This window comes from Papilio machaon, chromosome 25 (assembly GCF_912999745.1).
Source record: "Papilio machaon chromosome 25, ilPapMach1.1, whole genome shotgun sequence".
NCBI lineage: Eukaryota > Metazoa > Arthropoda > Insecta > Lepidoptera > Papilionidae > Papilio > Papilio machaon.
The window spans coordinates 446,632-467,467 of NC_060010.1; the positions used below are offsets into that span (position 1 = coordinate 446,632).

The 20,836-nt window shown below is 35.2% G+C and overlaps 4 protein-coding genes across 5 annotated transcripts; all 4 read left to right on the forward strand.

Moving 5' to 3' along the window:
• Positions 1–669: 669 nt before the first annotated feature.
• Positions 670–4,890, forward strand: LOC106709995 (juvenile hormone epoxide hydrolase-like). 2 transcript variants are annotated; one of them, XM_045684187.1, is made up of 8 exons: positions 670–946; positions 1,133–1,312; positions 1,551–1,778; positions 2,445–2,609; positions 2,965–3,150; positions 3,441–3,603; positions 4,021–4,255; positions 4,660–4,890. In XM_045684187.1, exons 2-8 carry the CDS (start codon positions 1,133–1,135, stop codon positions 4,865–4,867), a joined length of 1,365 nt encoding a protein of 454 aa, XP_045540143.1. In that variant the 5' UTR covers positions 670–946; the 3' UTR covers positions 4,868–4,890. The 2 variants fall into 2 exon arrangements, with proteins under 2 accessions (XP_045540143.1, XP_014357454.2); XM_014501968.2 differs by having other exon boundaries at positions 670–918.
• Positions 4,891–5,001: 111 nt separating this feature from the next.
• LOC123722406 (juvenile hormone epoxide hydrolase-like) lies at positions 5,002–7,526 on the forward strand. The gene is made up of 6 exons (XM_045684105.1): positions 5,002–5,022; positions 5,328–5,447; positions 5,842–6,027; positions 6,114–6,276; positions 6,687–6,921; positions 7,298–7,526. Exons 1-6 carry the CDS (start codon positions 5,002–5,004, stop codon positions 7,524–7,526), a joined length of 954 nt encoding a protein of 317 aa, XP_045540061.1.
• Positions 7,527–9,362: 1,836 nt separating this feature from the next.
• Positions 9,363–13,720, forward strand: LOC106709903 (juvenile hormone epoxide hydrolase-like). The gene is made up of 8 exons (XM_045684182.1): positions 9,363–9,475; positions 10,849–11,028; positions 11,277–11,504; positions 11,686–11,850; positions 12,159–12,344; positions 12,631–12,793; positions 12,946–13,180; positions 13,449–13,720. The coding sequence occupies exons 2-8, from the start codon at positions 10,849–10,851 to the stop codon at positions 13,678–13,680; spliced, it is 1,389 nt and encodes a 462-aa protein (XP_045540138.1). The 5' UTR covers positions 9,363–9,475; the 3' UTR covers positions 13,681–13,720.
• Positions 13,721–14,420: 700 nt separating this feature from the next.
• Positions 14,421–19,717, forward strand: LOC106710163 (juvenile hormone epoxide hydrolase). Its single transcript, XM_014502248.2, has 8 exons — positions 14,421–14,524; positions 14,767–14,946; positions 15,525–15,752; positions 16,602–16,766; positions 17,034–17,219; positions 17,578–17,740; positions 18,296–18,530; positions 19,447–19,717. Exons 2-8 carry the CDS (start codon positions 14,767–14,769, stop codon positions 19,673–19,675), a joined length of 1,386 nt encoding a protein of 461 aa, XP_014357734.2. The 5' UTR covers positions 14,421–14,524; the 3' UTR covers positions 19,676–19,717.
• Positions 19,718–20,836: the final 1,119 nt, after the last annotated feature.

The following is a 20,836-nucleotide window of genomic DNA, read 5'->3' on the forward strand; positions in this document are numbered from 1 at the left end:
TTAAAATAAATTTAAGAGTTAAGAAAATAACTTGAAAATGAAGTTATTTAATAAAATAGAAATCTGAAAATAAAGTTATTTTCGGTCGAAGCTCTGTCCGCGAGGAAATAAAAAAAGTGATAAGTAGCCTATGTGTGCTTCCAGACTATGTTCCCTATGTTCCTATGTGCACACATCTGTGCCAAATTTCATCAAGATCTGTTGAGCCGTTTGGGAGATACCTTCAAACAAATATCCACCCACATACAATTTACCATGTCTTCATGAAAAACAAAATGAATTACGTACATTGAATATTGAATCCCAAGTTGTTAAATTTTAATAACAGATGCAACAAAGATAAAAAAATAAATGTATAAAATTCAAAAACAAAAATAAAAATGAATTAATGACTTACAATATAATTACGTAATCTTGAGTTCTAAGTACAAAATTATTCTGCGTAATCTTACTAATATTATAAATGCGAATGTTTAGATGGATGGATGTTTGTTTGAACGTATCTCAGGAACGACTCAACGGATCTTGATGAAATTTGGCACAGATGTAGAACATAGTCTGGAAGAACACATAGGCTTCCTATAAAGTTTTTTATTAATGCTGCGCGAACAGTGTCGCGGGCGACAGCTTGTATATTATAATTGCTTTCGGCTCGTATAGTGCGCCAATTCAGTTGTTGAGTCACAGCTCAACGGTTCACTACTGTTATCTAAACCTTTGAACCGGTCCTGAGCTGTTTTACACTAATCTAATCTTATCTGACCACGTCTAGTGAATTTATAATGTTCACAGTGGTTGTATTGTATCTTTAAATGAGTATTTATAATATATGAATGTTATATATCTCTCATAATAAGTTTAGTATTACAGGAGTGCGGACTTGTTTGCAAAGGCAACAAAGTACATACGTATATAAAAGTACTGATTTCTAAACGTTAATATTTCCGTATTCATTTTTTAAATGTTTCACCAAAAGAACGATTGTTACGACAGATAAATAATACTCCGAATAACATTTCATCTCTGTTTTTTTTTTTTTTTTAACTTGATACTTTTTTACTGAAAGTTATACTGCAGTGGGACTCTACGGTAAGTCTCTATTGCAATGTTGTGATGACTTTTTTTGTTTCAGATGTTGGGAATCATATTTCTACTTATTATCCTTGCAATAGCATATAAAGTATGGTCATCACAAAACAAGGAGCCACCTCAAATACCTCGCTTGGACCCTCAGGAGTGGTGGGGACCCAATGAACTTAAAGGAAAAGAGGACAAAAGCATCAGACCCTTCCAAGTGCAATTTACTGATGAGGTATGTTATTATAAGACATTGATCCCTACAAATATTATAAACTAGCTGTTGCCCTCGACACCGGTTGATTCAACTAAAAAAGACGAAGGCATACATTGACAATGACGACACGAAAGCGATTGTCACAAAGATTCGTGATAGGTCCACACTTCAATATGATTTTAGTCCTGTTATGCGTAATGTGCAGTACAGTAAACGAATGAGCAGGTTAATGTCATAATGAATTTCTTCTCTACAGATGATAAATGACCTTAAAAATCGTTTGAAGAATCGTCGTCCGTTCACGCCGCCTCTAGAGGGCGTTGGCTTCGAATACGGGTTCAATACGAAATCTATTGACTACTGGCTGAACTACTGGGCTGAGGAGTATCCGTTCAAAGAACGGGAGGCTTTCTTCAACAAGTTCCCGCATTACAAGACCAATATCCAGGGTCTGGATATACATTTCATCAGGGTCAAACCTCAGGTAAATAGGGATTTATATACATCTTTTCTATATCTAACTAGCTGTCGCCCGCGACTTTGTCCGCGCGGAATAAAAAATTTACCATTGCAGCGCCATCTATTGATAACTTACTCAACCCAGTCGAAAGGTATCGACATCTGTTAGAATTATTTGGAGTTAACAGATAATTGTGACTGTCAAATAATAACAGACAAATAATTAGCAATAAATTAATATTGCGACTATAATTTGAGATTTAAACTATCCTATCTCTCAAGTTGGATCGAACTGCACATGGTGTGCGAATTTTATTATAATCGGTCAAGTGGTTTAGGAGTCCATTGAGGACAAACATTGTGACACGAGATTTATATATATTAAGATTATGGTTTAAAGGAAAATAAAAAACAAACTCCACGAAGAACCGGTCATTTCACGGAATCCTTGACAATTAAATAAATTGGGGGGAGGTTTATCCTACAGAATTTATGGCTTTTGGAATACTAACATCTTATTTACGTTTCAATTTAAGCTTTATAAAAATATTTGACATTCTATCACAAAATAGGTATTTAAAACTATATATTTTGTCAATAAAGTTAATTAGTAAAGTAAGATCAACTCTATTCATTCCTGCAATAACGGCTACCTTCGCCACATTTTCTATATCTCTGTACGTTTGGTCAGGTGCCGTCAAATGTAGAAGTACTACCCCTACTGATAATGCACGGGTGGCCGGGCTCCGTGCGGGAGTTCTACGAAGCTATACCTTTACTCACACAACGAGCCCCAGGCTACAACTTTGCGTTTGAAGTCATAGTTCCTAGCTTACCTGGATATGGATTCTCTGATGTAAGTTATCCACGTTTTATATTTTTGTAGATGCTGTTTAATCTATTCTTCTGTCTAGATATTCATTACTTTCTTGTCTTTTTCTTGAAATATATGTCCTTATTTGTTTCCTTCTGTCTTTCCTTTCCTTCTGTCTGTTTCTGTGTTCTTGAGTCCTTTATGTTTGATAATCTCTCTCGTTGGATCGTTCAATCAATCAATTGGTCCTCAATTGTTGATGAGATAAAAAATAGAATGATATATGGAAAAAGAGGGTATCAAGAAATGTAACACTATTTCGTATCGACGCCACTTTCGAGCTCACTTTAATACGTGAACTTGTTGTGGTATTACACGTGTTGAATTTTCGTGACAGGCGGCAGTTCGTCCTGGTCTGGCAACGCCGCGGATAGCTGTGATTTTCAAGAACTTGATGAGTAGACTTGGCTTTGACAAGTTCTATTTACAAGGCGGTGACTGGGGCGCCGGTATTGGCGCATCTATGGTCACACTCTTCCCTGATGTTGTTTTAGGTTACCACACTAATATGGCCATGGCTCAAGTAAGTTGTTCTTAAGGATTTATTTCAAACACCACAAGTGAAGTCGATTTTCGAAACTTGTGTGAAATCTTTCAGGTACTTATAGCTATCCACGTAAACTCGGATGAATTCGTAAATACCCCGTTTTTAATTGGTGCCATTCGACTGCTAAATTAATGCGAATTCAATAATTGCTGAATTTTCCTATTTTATCTCATACACACTTTTTTACATTACATTACAAGCATGTGTTAGATATTTGCACAAATTGTTTACTGCAGCACTTATGGGACTTATTTATTTTTTTACAGAACGGAAAGTCTGCGCTTAAAACAATATTAGGGGCGTATTTGCCTTCATTAGTGGTAGAGAAGCATCTAGCAAGCCGCATGTATCCTCTGTCTTCTATCTTCGCGTTCTTTATGGAAGAATTCGGTTATTTCCATCTGCAGGCGACTAAACCTGATACAATTGGTACGTAAGACATTTTTCATCATCATAATAATCGGTATTTCCTTTTCAGTCTAGTAACCATTTTGACATACCATCTCTTAGATTTATAAACCATTGAGCAGTATTTAGGAGCCTCTAGTAAAAACTTTGTTTTTGCCAATACTTAGATGTCACCTAAGTTCATAATTTTAGACTTAGCAACAACCTTAACCTAAGAAACACTTATCTAAGAACACTACACATTTCTTTATAAAAATCTTTAGCCCAAGTGGAGTAAGTAGATTAAGAAGAGGTAAAAATGATAAGCAAGTTCTTTTAAATCCCATTTTCAAATTCTTATCAGAATATTAAATATGTCTGACTATATGTCGATAGTAGAATGAGTTTGACGCAGTATCTGAAATAGTTATTTCAAACGCTTTATTTTCTGTTTTCTAGGTGTAGGCTTAACTGATTCTCCATCTGGTCTTCTGGCTTACATCCTTGAGAAGTTCTTCTTGTGGACGCGTCGCGAGCATCGTAACAAAGTCGACGGCGGCCACGGGTTTCGGTTTACTAAAGAACAGCTCATTGATTGCCTCATGGTCTACTGGACTACTGGCTGCATCACTACATCCATGAGACTGTATGCTGAAGATTTAAGCAAGAAAAATCGAGATCTGGGATTGAGTAAGTAAGTATAACGAACCAGGACGAAATATTGTCAACTGGAATTTTTTGCTCTTCTTGTCGTTACACCAATTGTCTTTTGGCTTTAGCTAGCTAAATTTGTAAAGCGGGCGTAAAGTACACCAAAATCTCTCATAATTATAACACAATTGACGATGAGTACACGAAGACGATTGTCATAAATTTTCGTGCTAGGCCCTCTTAATTGTTTTTAAGTGTGCGTAAGTGTTTTCAATTTTTCTTTGTTTCGTGCTCATTCCTTCTTTGCAACATTTTTCTCTACCTTCATTTATAAATGCAGCCGTGAATTCTAGCAATTCTGCAGATTTTTTTCCGCAGAATATCTAGAGATAGAAGTTTAATAAATTTTGTTTGTATTATAATGTGTTTATATTTATTTCTTTCCAGCTTTACAACACCGGTGCCAACATGGGCGTTCCAAGCGAAAACCGAAATAATATACCAGCCTCCCGGCATTCTAAAGACGAAATTCATCAATCTGTTGGGAACCACAGTTTTAGAAGATGGCGGACATTTCCTCGCATTTGAATTACCTCAGATATTTGCTGATGATATTTTCAAAGCTGTAGACGCTTTTAGAAACTGGCGCAAATAAGCTACTTTTATTATTAAGTTTTAAAGTAGAAATAAATGTTTTTATTATATGCTTATAAGTTTCTTATTTTACCCGTATTTTTTATATTCTTTATAATTTCGATAGTACGACATATTTATAGTACAAATCTAAAAATGAGCGTCGATGGCTTAGGGGTTAAGCACTTGACTTGTAATCTGCAGTGCCTGGGTTCGATTCCCGCCATGCACCAATGTGTTTTTCGACTTTCGATTTACATATGAACATATATCCGACATTATTCGGTGTAGGAAAACATCGTGATGCAATCCGCATATATCAGCAAAGAGAACGCGTACTTCACGCTGGCGATCATTTAGTTCGTGGGGCTCCCATTTGTCAAGCTTTTTTTCCTTGCCAATTTGACGCAAATAGACCAATATTGTTATGACGCTCACGTCGAAAGCTGCTGCTAATTCAGCCGTAGATTGTGTATCATCAGCTTTTGAAATCCGTGCGAGAGTTTTATGAAGCTATACCCTTACTGACCAAACAACAACCAGGCTATAACTTTGCCTTTGAAGTTATAGCTCCTAGTCTACCTGGGTACGGATTTTCACAAGTAAGAATTCATTCATTTTTTAAAGGAATTTTCCATTGATACTCAGTTACATTATTAACATATAACACAAACATGTTTGAAGAATACATTTTATTATTACTGTAATACGAATTATTTATAAATAAGATGTATCACTAATCGTTGGTTTTTGAGACCAAAATCTCTGTTTAATACATATCGTCTTCCCTTTCATTATCTTTGACAAAATATGATCACAATATGTTTTAGCGGGGATCTTGGTTTCAGTAATTCACTGTAACTCAAACAATTACTTCGTTATACCTTTACTTTATCAGCTGTTTTACTTCTGTATTAAATTTTTCTTAATATTTCTTTTTTCAAAAAAGTTTGGAGCGAACTCCCAAGATTTTGATTTGGTATAATTATCGCACAGGGTTCAGTCCGCCCCGGTTTGGCTCCGCCGCAAGTGTCCGTGATCTTCAGAAATCTCATGCAGAGGCTTGGCTTTAAAAAGTTCTACGTACAAGGCGGTGACTGGGGATCTATTATTGCTTCTGCTCTGGTTACATTATTCCCTGAAGATGTACTCGGTCACCACACTAACATGCCCGTAGTTCAAGTAAGTTTGTCATCTCCTTCCTTATCCTACTGAATACGAGCGCTCCAGATTTGCAGATATCATCTCCTCATTTTTTTTAATTACAGAACAAACAGGCAACCTTGAAGACGATACTTGGTGCTTACATTCCATCTCTAGTGGTAGAGAGTCATCTGGCAAGCAGAATGTATCCCTTGTCTGATTTCTTTGCTTACTTAATGGAAGAATTCGGATATTACCATTTGCAGGCTACCAAACCGGATTCAGTTGGTAAGCATATCAACAACACTGTAAAATTTAACAATGGTAGATACCAGCAACAAAAACTTATTTTGCATGATTGTGCCGGCTCGATTGGTGTTATACTAGACCACACAGAACCAACTATGAAATTGTATCGCCTTCCCTATAAAACAGAGGTGTCAATCTCAATTTTCGGTGGGCCATATATTAAATTTTGATTTCGTAGGTGGGCCAGATCGAAGATAAAAAATGAACTGAATTACTCTAACATTTTATTTATTAAATTAGAAGATTCTAAAAGCTATAAAAAAACATGGTTCTTCTTTCTGTGACACATTGCGATACGAAAGCGGCCCGCGGGTCGTATCTTTGACATGACTTATAAAACCTAGTTCAGCTAGCATTTGCTTGATTAAACTGGATATTTCTGATTACAGGTGTGGCATTAACTGATTCCCCGTCCGGTCTTCTGGCCTACATTCTGGAGAAGTTCTCCGTATGGACTCGTCGTGATCACCGCCACAAGGCAGACGGTGGACTCGAGTTCCGTTTTACCAAGGCTCAGTTGATCGACAACTTAATGTTATACTGGACCTCCAACTGCATAACAACTTCCATGAGATTGTACGCTGAGGAAATGAGCAGGAAGAACCAACAGTTGGAACTTGGAGAGTATGTCATTTCGATTGAGTAATAATTTAGAGATTCTTCTTAATTTTTTTTTTCATCCTAAAATATTGTTAGAGCTTTTAATTTTACTAAAATTGTAAATGCGAAAGTTTGGAAGGATGGTTAGATGAATGGATATATGCGAGCAGCGGATCGCCAAACATTAATTGATCCGACGCCCATGGAAATCCGCTATACCAAAAGGAACCGTAGATGTGTTGCCGGCCTAATTTTTTTTTAATTCCGCGCGGACAGAGTCGCGGGAAAAGGCTGTTTTACCTATATAAAAAGTTTGATTTAGTTTTTTCAGAAACAAACTACTCGTATATTTCCATTAACGAATGATCAATGACATAATCTAAATAATTTTCATTTTTAGATTGCCCACACCAGTACCGACGTGGGTTGTACAGGCGAAGTACGAAATTATGTATCAACCGCCCGGTATCCTGAAACTGAAATTTCCCAATCTCCTAGGCTCAACTGTTTTGGATGACGGTGGACACTTCCTTGCCTTGGAACTGCCCCAAGTCATCGTAAATGATATTTTCAAAGCTGTTAATGCGTTCAGAAATTGGCATAAGAAAACTACGAATACAGAGTTATAAAATTTATAGAAATGCTTTAATTATAATCGTTAATTAATTTGTAAAGAATAAAAACATTATTTATTTAATAAAATAATTAAACTAAACGTCATTCGAAACTCTTTCATTTAAAATAATGCCTTATATAAAAAATGACGAAAGCGTTGGAGCCTTATTGGTTAAGCATCGGTATAGGACCGGTATCGACCCCCGCCTAAACTAAATAAATTTTCTGCAATCGGTACAAGAAGGCAATTGCCTCTCAAAGGGGTAGTTTAGAAACTGTGACAATATTTGAATAATTTAATGCAAATCATAACAGTTTTAAACACTGTACAAGTTACATATTTTTAGAGTCATAAATTTTACTAATATTCTAAATGTTTGATGGATGGATGTTTGTTTGAAGGTATCTCCGGAACAGCTCAACAGATCTTGATGAAATTTGGTATAGATATAGATCATTGTCTGGAAGAACATATTGGCTACTTTTTGTTTTTTTTTTAAACCCACACGGTCGGAGTCTCGGGCGACAGCTAGTTATCTATATAATTAATATATTTTAACAAAATACTTTAGCTTTTATCTTCCTATACGGCGTATTGATAAAAACCTTGAACTTGTTACACAATTGCTAAGTCATGCTGAGTACAAAATTTTATTTTTATTATGCAACATCTGTCGGCAACTAGGGTAACCATCAAAGTCATAAAAATATAGATATTGGAATAAAAAAGTAACATTTGCAGACGAAGTAAATGCCGGGGATGAAAAAATAATACTTGTGTAATTTCAGTTACGCAAATATTTAATTATAGTGAAAACTTCACATAAAAACGGATCGCAAAGATTTATAGAAATAATCCAATGAACTTGTCCGCACAACCGCACAGCTCGACCGCTTGATGATAACTGCCGTCTGACATTTTATCGTTGCCATTATACCCACGAACCCATTCGGGGTTGCCCGCTTTTAGACCAAAAGCCATAATCCATTCAAATTAATCTCAAATAATGCCAACAATAAAAATCGTTTTTTGATGGTGATTATTTTTGATGCGACAAAATTAACAATCATTTCGCAAAGTCATAAATATTTTACAACAATGGCCGGCAACAACATCTGTTGCACGTATGGGTCGGCTCGCCCGGTACAATATCACGACCACAAAGTAGACAGGTGTGAAGTGGAAGAAATTACACGTTTCTTCCGATGAGTGTGCATGTCGGAGGCCTAATTTAAGTTCCCTTTCCCCTGTCATTCTTTTCTTATACGGAAAGGATGGGAAGGGCAAGTGGCTTTAACGGTGGGGGACGCATATGTAGGAGAAATATACTTTTTTCTGTGTGTCCCCGTCTTCGTCGATTAAAGGTAGGCAACGCATCTGCAATTATGGATGAATATTTTTTTATAAGAGAAGGGGGCAAACGAGCGCCGGGGACACCAAAGTGATCATCGACGCTCATGGACATCCGCCTTTAAGAAAGATATACGCTCGCTTTTTGAAGGACCCTAAGTCGTACTGGTTTGGAAATACCGCCGAGGACAGACCATTCCACAACGCTATACACACAATACATCTGCCGCTTGGTATTTTGCCACCTATTGATATAAAAATCCTTAGATTTACAATATGTGATAATTATAATGGTTTTAAAAACAAGGGGAACTTTATAATAAACTCTACAAAGAATATTATTTACTTGAAATTCTTTAAAGTGTTGTTACCCTACTGGACTAACCTTGAGTCAAACCCATTCTATTTAGTAATCGTGCCCGCGAGAGACCGTGCACCGTCTATAGTGTTAGTAATATTTATTCACATTAATGAATATCTTACAATTTACGTCTACTTTTAAAATGTAAGGATTGCTTTATTTACTTGAAAGTGCTGTGAATACACTAGTTCGGCAAAATTCAAACGGCCGCTTGCTCGTTTGCCAACTTATGATATAAAAAACGTAATAAGGTAATTTAAACCGATAAATACTACTAATCGTTAAATGATACAACGCGATTTTCATTCACCGTTATCGGGAAATTAAAAAAAAACAATGATAATAATGTATCGACTCATCCAACGATACATTTTTTTGCTAAAATTGTGTCATTTTACATTTTATGTACAAGCATGATGTTTAGTAAAAAAACTATTTTAGTATTGCCGCCATGATTTTACGAAAAAAATCGGGACATGTCTTTAGATTTTTCTTTCGAATACAAGTTAAAAATATCTCCATCAAACATTTTTTTACTCTACTACTCTAAAGATTTTTTGTAATGTGTTCGGACTTGTGTCAAAAACTGAAATGACTAAAGGGTATCATAATTATTTGAAAAAAAAAAAAAAACTAGCTGTCAACGGTGACAAGCTCTGCGCGGAATTAAAAAACCTAATTATGGCTATGTGTTCTTGCAGATTATGTTCTATATCTGTGCAAAATTTTATCAAGATTCCGTTCAGCCGTTCCGAAGATACCTACTAAAAACATCCATCCATCTAAACATTCGCATTTACAATATGTATTACAAAAAAAAGTAACATGCGGCTTCCGTATTTCTCCTTTAGACTTCTAATTAAATGGTAACCCTACTGTATTATTTTTTGTCAACTCAGTTTATCTTATCACCATATGTTCAGAAATCGATTCAATTCACAATGACTGGGTTTATTTACAATGTTTAAATAACCTTACGTAATTCAATATTTCATACAGTTTACATTTAACAGTGTAGTAATAAATACATAAAAATACACATAAATATTTGTGTTAAATAAAGTGCATTGCATCTGCTCAAAATATCACTACCCTAAAATATACAAATAGGGTGGCAATCCTAGCGAAGAATATAAGGACAATCTATGCAACCTTCAGTGTGAGTTGATATTTAGCGTTAAGGTAACTATAGGGTTTCTACCTTATACAACAAAAGATCTAAATGGAATTGTATTCCGCTTTTAGCTTTTATTACTGACAAATTACCCTGGCCATCTCATATTTAGTATTTTGTTAGTAGTTGTCCGCGACTCTGTCCGCGCGAATTAAATAAAAACTCAATTTATAGCTTCTGTGTTTTCCAGCCTATTTTCATCAAGATAAGTTGAGCTGTTAGTAAGATGTCACCCGGGGATTGTGTAGCTTCCAAATATTGAAATAATTTTTCAAATCAGTTCAGTAGTTTTGAAGTCTTTCTGTTATTAGTCTTTATATTATTAGTATAGACAATAGGCTGGATATCATCGAATAGGTTTTACAAAGTTTTCTTTTAAGTAACAGATTAATATTACATTAATTAAATCCCTTATACTACAGATCAGGGTTAATAAATAAAGTCTTTCAGATGTCCAAAATCCTACTCGGTTTTGGTGCCCTAGTGGTAGTCTACATAGCATGGTCAGCGCTATCTAGTGAATCCCCTAAACGCTTTGAAATAGACCAAAATGTATGGTGGGGGCCGAACGAACTCAAAGGCAAAGAGGACACCAGTATCAGACCATTCAAAGTACAGTTTACTGATGAGGTATGTTTCCTTCATAATCAAATATAAAATGTATATTTCATATCATTTTAAAAATTGCAAATACATATTGTAACAAAGAGGCTACGGAAGAAAGAAATATTTTTGAAAAAATATTTTACAACGCCATCTTTCGGATATCACTATGAATTATTTATGATTGTATGAAAGAAGAAAGATGGCGCTTTTTAACGAAAATATGGCACTTGGTAAAAACTAACAGAAATTAAGAATATGAAATCGATTTTCAGATGATAAAAGACCTAAGAAACCGACTGAAGAATCATCGGCCGTTCACCCCGCCTCTGGAAGGTATAGCCTTCCAATATGGTTTCAACACCAAAGCGTTAGAACCCTGGATAAAATACTGGGCTGAGGAGTATCCATTCAAAGAACGGGAGGCTTTCTTCAACAAGTTCCCGCACTACAAGACCAATATCCAGGGTCTGGATATACATTTCATTAGGGTCAAACCACAGGTAATATGACTACCAATTATGATTATTCTATGAGTCTTCTGTGTGATCGTGGTTTTGCTTCAAGTGATCCTGGTAATTCATGCAACATATATTATTAACGATCAAAGCTGATTTGACAGACCAAGTGACACGAGTTACTATGTCATATTCGTTAACTATTTTTAATTTTATTTATCTTCAGGTCCCAGCAGGTGTAGAGGTAGTACCTCTATTAATAATGCACGGCTGGCCAGGCTCCATTCGAGAGTTCTACGAGGCTATACCTATACTAACACGACAACAGCCTGGGTATAACTTCGCTTTTGAACTCATTGCGCCTAGTTTACCAGGATTCGGATTTTCAGACGTAAGTACACATAAAATTGACCAAGGTGACTTGCTTAAAATTAGTTTCATTTCGTCAGTCTACTACGAATCTACCTCTTTGTATTTGCTTTGAACCTTTTAACACCCTTTAGCCTTAAATTAATAGTAAGTAGTTAAAAATTTATCTATGTTTCTTGCTTATTTATTCAATTGACAAGCCTAAATTAATCACCATCAAAGCATACCTACCAATATCTGCTTTTTACCTAAGGTAGAGACAGGACATTATTTGGTTCTAGCAAAACTTTTGAGGTAATTTAAAATAATAAATCTTTCTGTGTCCTCCAGGCACCGGTCCGACCAGGGTTATCAACAACACAAATGGCAGTGATCTTCAAGAACCTGATGATGAGACTTGGCTTCAAGAAGTTCTACATCCAGGGTGGAGACTGGGGCTCCACCACCGGCTCAGCGATGGCTACCTTATACCCAAAAGATGTACTAGGTTATCACACCAATATGGCGGTGATACAAGTAAGGAGTTTTAATACTGTGTAGCGACAAATCTTTGCACAATTGTTGAATCATGTAACGCCATCTATTAAACTTTAAATTTAAAGTACGTTGACAATAAACTAACAAAAGATGGCGCAAAACTCAATATTAAATAATTTATTTATGACTCAAATTACAAAGCTTCTATGGTTGGAAATGCTTTAAATGTATCGCTTTAAAATGTGCAATTTTCAAAGACAAAAAATTCCTTAAAAGGCATCCAAAAGAATTATAACCATATTTGGTTTTACCTGATTTTTTTCAGAATAAAAAGGGTGGATTCAAAACAATGCTTGGCGCTTTCTTCCCATCTCTAGTGGTTGAGAGTCACTTAGCTGACCGAATGTATCCTCTTTTTGACAACTTTGCTTTCTTGATGGAAGAATTCGGATACTTCCATATTCAGGCCACCAAACCTGATACAGTTGGTAAGTATTCTTGACATTTAAGTATCAATAAACTTACAAAATATTGATTCAGAGTAAAATTACATCATTTCATTTGAATAGACTAACGTAAAAATCTAAACTTACCTTCTGTTACATTTCATAGCGTAGTACCAATAGTACCATGTTTCCAGGTGTTGCGCTAACTGATTCTCCTTCTGGTCTTCTCGCGTATATTCTGGAAAAGTTCTCGACCAACACAAATCGTAATCACCGCAAGTTGCCCGACGGAGGTCTTGAGAGGCGGTTCACTAAGACACAGCTGATCGACAACCTGATGGTCTACTGGTCTACTAACAGAATTACAACTTCCGTAAGACTGTACGCTGAAGAATTGAGCAACAAGAACAGAGAGCTGGAGATAGATGAGTAAGTTAACAAGCAATATATTAAAAAAGTAATTAAATCCAATGACAACTTATTCTTTTAACTCTTAGAAGACCTCAATAATACGGAAAGTTGCGACACGAAAATTGTTATTAAAAAATTTCTTCTCAACAGTTCCTTGTTGTTAAGTCCATGTAACATTTTTGTTTATGATGAAGTCTCTTGAAGGCGCTTCCACAGTGAATTTAGAAGTGAAATTTGAATCAATAAGACCTAGGAGTATAAGTGACGATATTATTCTGTTCCACAGGTATCCGACTCCAGTGCCAACATGGGCGTTCCAAGCTAAATACGAAGGTATGTACCAGCCTCCCAGCATTCTGAAGACGAAATACATCAACCTCTTGGGAACGACAGTTTTAGAAGATGGAGGTCATTTCCTCGCATTTGAACTGCCTGAAATCTTCGCCAAAGATGTCTTCAAAGCTGTTGATGCTTTTAAAAATTGGCATAAAAATGAATCAAAGAACACAGAACTGTAAAAAGTGTTTTAAATAGTTTTGTAATAAAGTTATGATTTATTATTCGTTACTTTTTATTTTATTTCGAAATCCGATCCAAACCGAAAAACCGAAGAAAATGATCAAAAAAAGATTTCATGCTATTACGAGTACTATACCTTTAATAAGTCAGGTTTCGTTTTTACTTGAGAGGATTTCCTCAGAAGTTAGAAGATTTTGACCACTTATCAGTTCGCGATGTATGTTACGCAATAGCAACCTACATACCCAGTGTTACGAGGTTAGGGTTACCATATTGATGGATAAATAATTAGGATACTGCCTCAAAACATACCATCATATGATTGTAAACATTTTTTTTTATCGTACACTTATCTACTACAAAGCGTAGTTGATGGAACTGTTCTTTTTTATATTTCTCCCGTTGTCACATTAAGGATTAATGAATTATGGGTTTTACAAAACAAGAAGATACATCAGACAATCTGGAGGCCTAAAGCCCGGGGCTAGTACCCACTAGTCAGTCGCTGATAAATCGGTCATTACTGATGTCAATAAATTGTCTTACTTTCTGTGTAATAATTTTACTCTACAAAAACGAATTCAATTCAAATTTGATTTATGCCCAATTATTATTATTGTTTACACACAAATCGGGACCTTTTTTTACAATTGCGATGGCACGTCCTATTTTATTTTGGTCACCCTACTTTATTTTCGTCGTATCATGATTACGAATTATTTAATACTACATGTTCAGTGAAGACGCGCATTCATCGTGACCAGTCAACTCTATTGTTTAAATAAAGCAACACATTTTTTTTTTAAATATTAGTCCTTGAATAAGGGGACCAACAAGTTAAAGGTATTATTTTTAAATACACTAACTGAAATGTGTTTACGTTTTATTAGTACAATGCTTATTATTATTTGACTGATGTTTTCGTGTATTTTACGAGTCTATTTTTTATGTGTTTTTGTATGTTTTTCGTGGGTGTGTGTGTTTAATTTTCGCAGTTCCGTGACCAAGTGCAAGTTATCTTTACGTAATTATTTTTTTTTTCAAATAGTTCACAGCTATTAATGACGTAACCTATTAATACACAGATGTCTAAAATCCTATTGGGTTTGTTGGTCGCCGTTGCGGCGTACATCTGTTGGTCAACATTTAGTAGCGGATCTTCACAAGTGCCAAAATTGGATCCCCAAGAATGGTGGGGACCGAAGGAACTTAAAGGAAAGCAGGATACAAGTATAAGGCCGTTCAAAGTTAAATTTAGTGATGAGGTGAGTTTATATAAAAGTTGACTTACTTAGACTTTGTTATAGTACTGACAATGGTTGAATCGAATTTATTTAAATTAAAGACACTATTCCAATTTTTAGCCGACTTCAAAAAGAAGGAGGTTATTAATTTGACTGTATTTTTATGTTTGTTACCGCGATGCTCTGCCCCTGGTGCTCCGATTTTGATAAAAAATATTTTAATCGAAAGGAAGTGTTTGCAGATGGGTCCCATTTTTTTTTTTAAATAACTAGAAGACTAGTAGATTTTTTAGTTTAACAAGCGAATACAATAATTAATCTCGGACTGAATTATTGGTCTTAGAATTGCAATAGTAATTAGTTTAAGAACTCTGCACTAGTCCCCACATAAAATATAATTCAAAATAATCTTATCTCAAGAATTATACCTGATAACGGATCGATAAAGTTCGGTTATTTAGATATTATTATTTAAAAATATGCTCGAAAAATCAGAACGCTTTTTTTTATAATCTCAAACATAGATGGCAGTGTATTAAATTTAGAAATCTAACTTTCTGTTTTTTATTAATTAATTCTTAATGCTATTATATTAACAGATGATAAAAGATCTCAAAAGTCGTTTGAAAAACCATCGACAATTCGTGCCACCTTTAGAAGGTATATCCTTCCAATATGGATTCAACACCAAAGCGATAGAACCCTGGCTGAAATACTGGGCAGAGGAGTATCCTTTTAAAGAACGGGAGGCATTTTTGAATAAATATCCTCAGTTCAAGACAAATATTCAAGGTTTGGATATACATTTCATACGAGTTAAACCACAGGTAATTTTTTTTTTCTTTCTTAGAATTATTAGTTATAGTCCTACAAACTTATCTTGACCAGTGAATGTCATTAAAAGCTAGTTGTCGACTGCGACTCCGTCCGCGAGGAATCAAGAAAAAATTAATAGCCTATGTGTTCTTCCAGACTATGCTCTACATTTATGCCAAATGTTACCGAAATCCATGTAGCCGTTCTGGAGATACCTTCCTACAAACATCCATCAATCCATCCATCTAAATTTTCGCATTTATAATATTAGTAAGATGTTCTCCGGACATGATTTGACAACTCACTTCGGTCTGAAACGGAATTTGGAGCACATTTTTCCCAGATTTGCACCAAATACCTATTCTACCTTAGTTACAGTTTCACCCATCAGACCAGATAAATTTGTCGCAGTATATGTATATAAAAGTAGCGTTGCCAGGCGTCCGGATAAAGCCGGACATAGGTAGGCTTTTTGGATTGCGTGTCCGGCCAAAATAAACGGTGTCCGAGTTGTCCGGGTTTTGTTAGGCTTTTTACATTTCCAAAACGAAGGTACCTATTAATACTGAGACAAAATTAATGTAGGGTGTCCGACCTTTCTATCCAAATGTCCGACCAAACTGGCTGGTCTGTCCGGCTAGTAGGTTTGGGGACCTGGCAACCCTATATAAAAGTCTTCTTTCTGAACGTTCTTTCTCTATTAAAGGCAGGCAACACAGCAACTTTTTAACTTGGTGCTAATTTCAATGGTCATTCACTTCGCTATATTAGCGAAATCAGTTGGCCGCTAGCTCATTTTCCGGCTTATACTATAAAAAAGTAATCTAACTATTATTATAATTTCACGACGTTCCAATTAGGTACCGGCAGGAGTGGAAGTAGTGCCTCTACTACTAATGCACGGCTGGCCGGGCTCTGTGCGAGAGTTCTACGAAGCTATACCTCTACTGACCAAACAACAGTCCGGCTATAACTTTGCTTTTGAAGTCGTAGTGCCAAGTTTGCCTGGTTATGGGTTCTCAGATGTGAGTATAACGCCATCTAGCGGCTGATTTTATTAGTAAGGTAGTAATTAGTATTTATATTTTTATTATTTATCGAAAAGAGTTACACTTACAAAAGTGCAAATTTACAATACAGCCTTTATGTACTAGTATATAAGACTATGTGGGTTATTTGTAATGTTCCGTCCAGCGCCATATCCTGCCAGTCCATAATTTGTAACTCCCGTTTCTGCTGTCTACAATATAAAATTAACATGTTTAACGTTTTATATTTACCCTTCATCCCAGGCACCAGTACGTCCGGGCGTGGCTCCGGGCCAGATGGCAGTGATTTTCAAAAATCTGATGAGCAGGCTTGGTTTCAAGAAATTCTACATCCAAGGTGGTGACTGGGGCTCAGCAGTCGCATCATCACTTGCTACATTATACCCTGAAGATATACTAGGGCATCATACGAACTTCGCGATGGTGCAAGTAAGTCTTTTTCAATAAATTGGATTTAAAAAAAAATTTCTTACGTCCCTTAAACGGATAACGGTTAACTGTCTAGTAATTAAAATATTATATTCGTAAACGACTTAAATAATAGTTTAACCAAAATGTTTCTTTTACAAAAAAATATATTTAATTTTTTAGAGCACAAAGTTTATCTGACATCTTAACACGAACATAGCAAAGTTTCATCATCTGTCTATTAATTTAGGAAGTAGAGGAGAAAGGAAACAATTTATTTTAAAAGGAATAGAAGTTTTTTTTTTAATATACACTCAGTAACAACTTGAGTTCAAGGAGTACAACGTTCAGATTAATAACCGAATTTTCTTGTTATCAGAACAAACAGGCAACATTAAAAACAATCCTGGGCGCTTTCTTCCCATCCCTGGTGGTGGAGAGTCATCTAGCAAGTCGCATGTATCCTCTGTCTTCTTTCTTCTCGTATCTTCTAGAAGAGACTGGATACGCACACATACAAGGCACTAAGCCTGATACAGTTGGTAAGTTAAAAAATCAAATTAGTGATTCTAAAGTTATTATATGGAGAGTATGAGACCAGACGTAGTAATGTAATGCGAATAAAACGACAATCGAATAAATTAATTAAATTTTGTAAGAATATGAAGTAACCTCCATATTTGAACATTTCGACCCCTCCAATGAAAAAAGTTACATCTGTAATATATCAATATTAATACTTACGTCATACTGGTTCATATTAAAAGACAAATCTGGATGTAACTTGCCACAGAGATAGATTGCTGCTCGAATAGCGCATAGACTACTATTTTTTTAATTCTGGGCAGACGATAACGCGGGCAGAAGCACAATAAAATCCAACAACGGTTTTCTATTGACAAAAATAATTTTTATCAAAATCGGACCACCAGGGACGGAGATTCGCGGTAACACACATAAAAAAAAAAAAAAATTCAGTCGAATTGATAACCTCCTTCTTTTTGAAGTCGGCTAAAAAACATACCTATCATTCACATTTTGTACAGGAGTTACGACAGTGGAAAGTTTTTAATTTTTTTTTTTGCCTACTTTTTCAGGAGTCAGTTTAACTGACTCTCCATCAGGTCTTCTAGCGTATATCCTAGAGAAGTTCTCAACGTGGACTAATGTAGAGAACAAGTTAAAACCTGACGGCGGTTTGGAGATCAGGTTTACGAAGGACCAACTTATTGACAATCTGATGATATACTGGACGTCCAATTGTATCACCACTTCTATGAGATTGTACGCTGAACAAACAAGTAGTAAAAACAGAGAACTGGATTTAGATTCGTGAGTATATACTATGAGTCCACAATAACATGATAGCTTACACTTGCTTATTTTCTTGCCTACACTATTAACGATGAAGTGTTACTTTACGTCATTTATCTTTAACCTAATTGTATTATGATCGTGTAGTCATTTATTTATTGATGGTATTGTTCAGACAGACCGGCGTGGAGAGCAGAACAGATTTTATGTTAATCTTACTAATATTATAAATGCGAATGTAGAGATGGATGGATGGATGTTTGTTTGAAGGCATATCTCCGGAACGGCGAAACGGACCTTGATGAAATTTGGCCCAGATGTAGAACATAGTCTGGAAGAACACATAGGATAATCATTAAGTTTTTTTTATACCGCGCGGACGGAGTCGCGGGCGACAGCTAGTAATATTATAAATGCAAACGTTTGGATGTATGTATGGATGTTTGTTAGAAAATCTTTTGAATTTACAGAATGATTCAATGGCTGAAATTTGTTATGGATGTAGAACATAGTTTGAAAGAACACGTACGCTACTAAGTTTTTTAATGCCTTGCGGTCGGAGTCGCAGACAGCTAGTTGTAAATAAAATTGAATTTTTTACGATTGAAACAATGTTTATTTTTACTTTTCACATCTTTTTTATGCTTGCTCTTCATAAAATCATATTAGCTTAAATAGAGTCAGTAAAATTTTATTTATAAACTTAATAAATCTTATTACACTGCGTTATAAATGTGTAATATGGCAAATAATATAATGTCTTCCTTATTTTGTATGACGGAAAGAGTTAGTTATTTATAAATATATATATCAATTTGCTATAGGTAGGTTAAGTTTGTCGGAACACTGGTACATTGTGACCCTCATAATACTGTTTTAAAAAAAATTAACTGTGGAAGTCATTCAGGAATGCTTATTCTAACTTTATTTTCAGCTACACAACACCAGTCCCAACTTGGGCCTTCCAGACGAAGAGCGAGATGATATACCAGCCTCCCAGTGTACTGAAGACGAAGTATCTCAACTTTTTAGGTGCTACAGTGTTGGAAGATGGCGGCCATTTCCTAGCTTTAGAACTACCACAAATATTTGTTAATGATGTTTTTAAAGCTGTAAATATATTCAAGGATTGGCATAGTAAAGTCAAGAATACAGAATTGTAATTGTTTTAAAAATATAGTTTTGTATTTTTTTTTATTATCTTAGAACGATGTTTGATTCTACTTCTACCAAAAAGAGTTCCTGTATCGTTTGTTCCTTACGGTTAGGGTTGCCAGGTCGCCAAACCTACTAGCCGGACAGACCAGCCAGTTTGGCCGTACATTTGCGAAGAAAGGTACATCCTGTATTATTTAGGATTTTGTCTCAGTATTAATAGGTACACTCGTTTGGGAAATTTAAAAAGCATTTATTTTGGCCGGACACGCAATTAAAAAGCCTACCTATGTCCGGCTTTATCCGGACGCCTGGCAACGCTACTTACGGTGAACCATGTGTTGTAACAATCCTTCAACACTCATTTTTATTTCCCGCCAATTTAAACCGAGTTTAAATGAAATAAAAATACAGTTTACAATTTATGAATATTTATTTAGGCATTTAGCATTACATTCATGTACATATAATATGATTCAAATACAATAGACCCAGTTTTATTGAGTTAACTACGTTTATTGTCATTAATATTGTCACACGTTTTATGTCACAAGTCTAGACCTAAACTAGAAATTGAAAAACTTCGTTGCAAGATTAATAGAGGGAAATAAATTACAACTATAGAATGTAAATATTTTTCAGCTCCAATACATTTTTGTACAATCTAAAGTCTTTTAAGAAAACACTAAGCTAGTTAAAGCCATTCTATATTAACTATTGTCTACATTTTAATACATACTCCGACTTAAACTTATAAATTAAAAATCCTTTATTGAAATAAAATTCTTTGATATAGACGTGCCGCTAGCGCCATCTATTAGAATATTTCAACAACAAAGTTTCATAGTTTACAAAAGATTCCAATAGATGGCGTTGTCGCCAAACTAAGACAGTTTCATAAAAATGTTTTAAATAAAGTTAACAATTATTAAAAAAATTTTGTTTCAGTTTTTCCTACAATACTTGATAAATCACAAACTAAAAATACAAAGTGAAAACGATTTATTCAGCGCATAATTTCATCTAAACATACAATACGACCTATGAACTAGGACAGGCACACGGCTAAAATGTTACGATTTTCTAAAAGGCTCACTCACAAATAACTTATACTCAAGAAGGAAGTATGCAATTAAATTAATCAGTTCATTTCAACATAATCTAATAAC

Bases quoted from the DNA above. Each gene is read 5' to 3' on its own strand.
- LOC106709903 (XM_045684182.1), top strand. From the start codon at position 10,849: ATGTCCAAAATCCTACTCGGTTTTGGTGCCCTAGTGGTAGTCTACATA. The intron at 12,345-12,630 runs GTAAGGAGTTTT...GATTTTTTTCAG, and splicing joins CCAATATGGCGGTGATACAA to AATAAAAAGGGTGGATTCAA. The intron at 13,181-13,448 runs GTAAGTTAACAA...TCTGTTCCACAG, and splicing joins AGAGAGCTGGAGATAGATGA to GTATCCGACTCCAGTGCCAA.
- LOC106709995 (XM_045684187.1), top strand. From the start codon at position 1,133: ATGTTGGGAATCATATTTCTACTTATTATCCTTGCAATAGCATATAAA. The intron at 1,313-1,550 runs GTATGTTATTAT...TCTTCTCTACAG, and splicing joins AAGTGCAATTTACTGATGAG to ATGATAAATGACCTTAAAAA. The intron at 2,610-2,964 runs GTAAGTTATCCA...TTTTCGTGACAG, and splicing joins CTGGATATGGATTCTCTGAT to GCGGCAGTTCGTCCTGGTCT.
- LOC106710163 (XM_014502248.2), top strand. From the start codon at position 14,767: ATGTCTAAAATCCTATTGGGTTTGTTGGTCGCCGTTGCGGCGTACATC. The intron at 14,947-15,524 runs GTGAGTTTATAT...TTATATTAACAG, and splicing joins AAGTTAAATTTAGTGATGAG to ATGATAAAAGATCTCAAAAG. The intron at 17,220-17,577 runs GTAAGTCTTTTT...TCTTGTTATCAG, and splicing joins CGAACTTCGCGATGGTGCAA to AACAAACAGGCAACATTAAA.
- LOC123722406 (XM_045684105.1), top strand. From the start codon at position 5,002: ATGAGCGTCGATGGCTTAGGG. The intron at 5,448-5,841 runs GTAAGAATTCAT...ATTATCGCACAG, and splicing joins CTGGGTACGGATTTTCACAA to GGTTCAGTCCGCCCCGGTTT. The intron at 6,028-6,113 runs GTAAGTTTGTCA...TTTTAATTACAG, and splicing joins CTAACATGCCCGTAGTTCAA to AACAAACAGGCAACCTTGAA.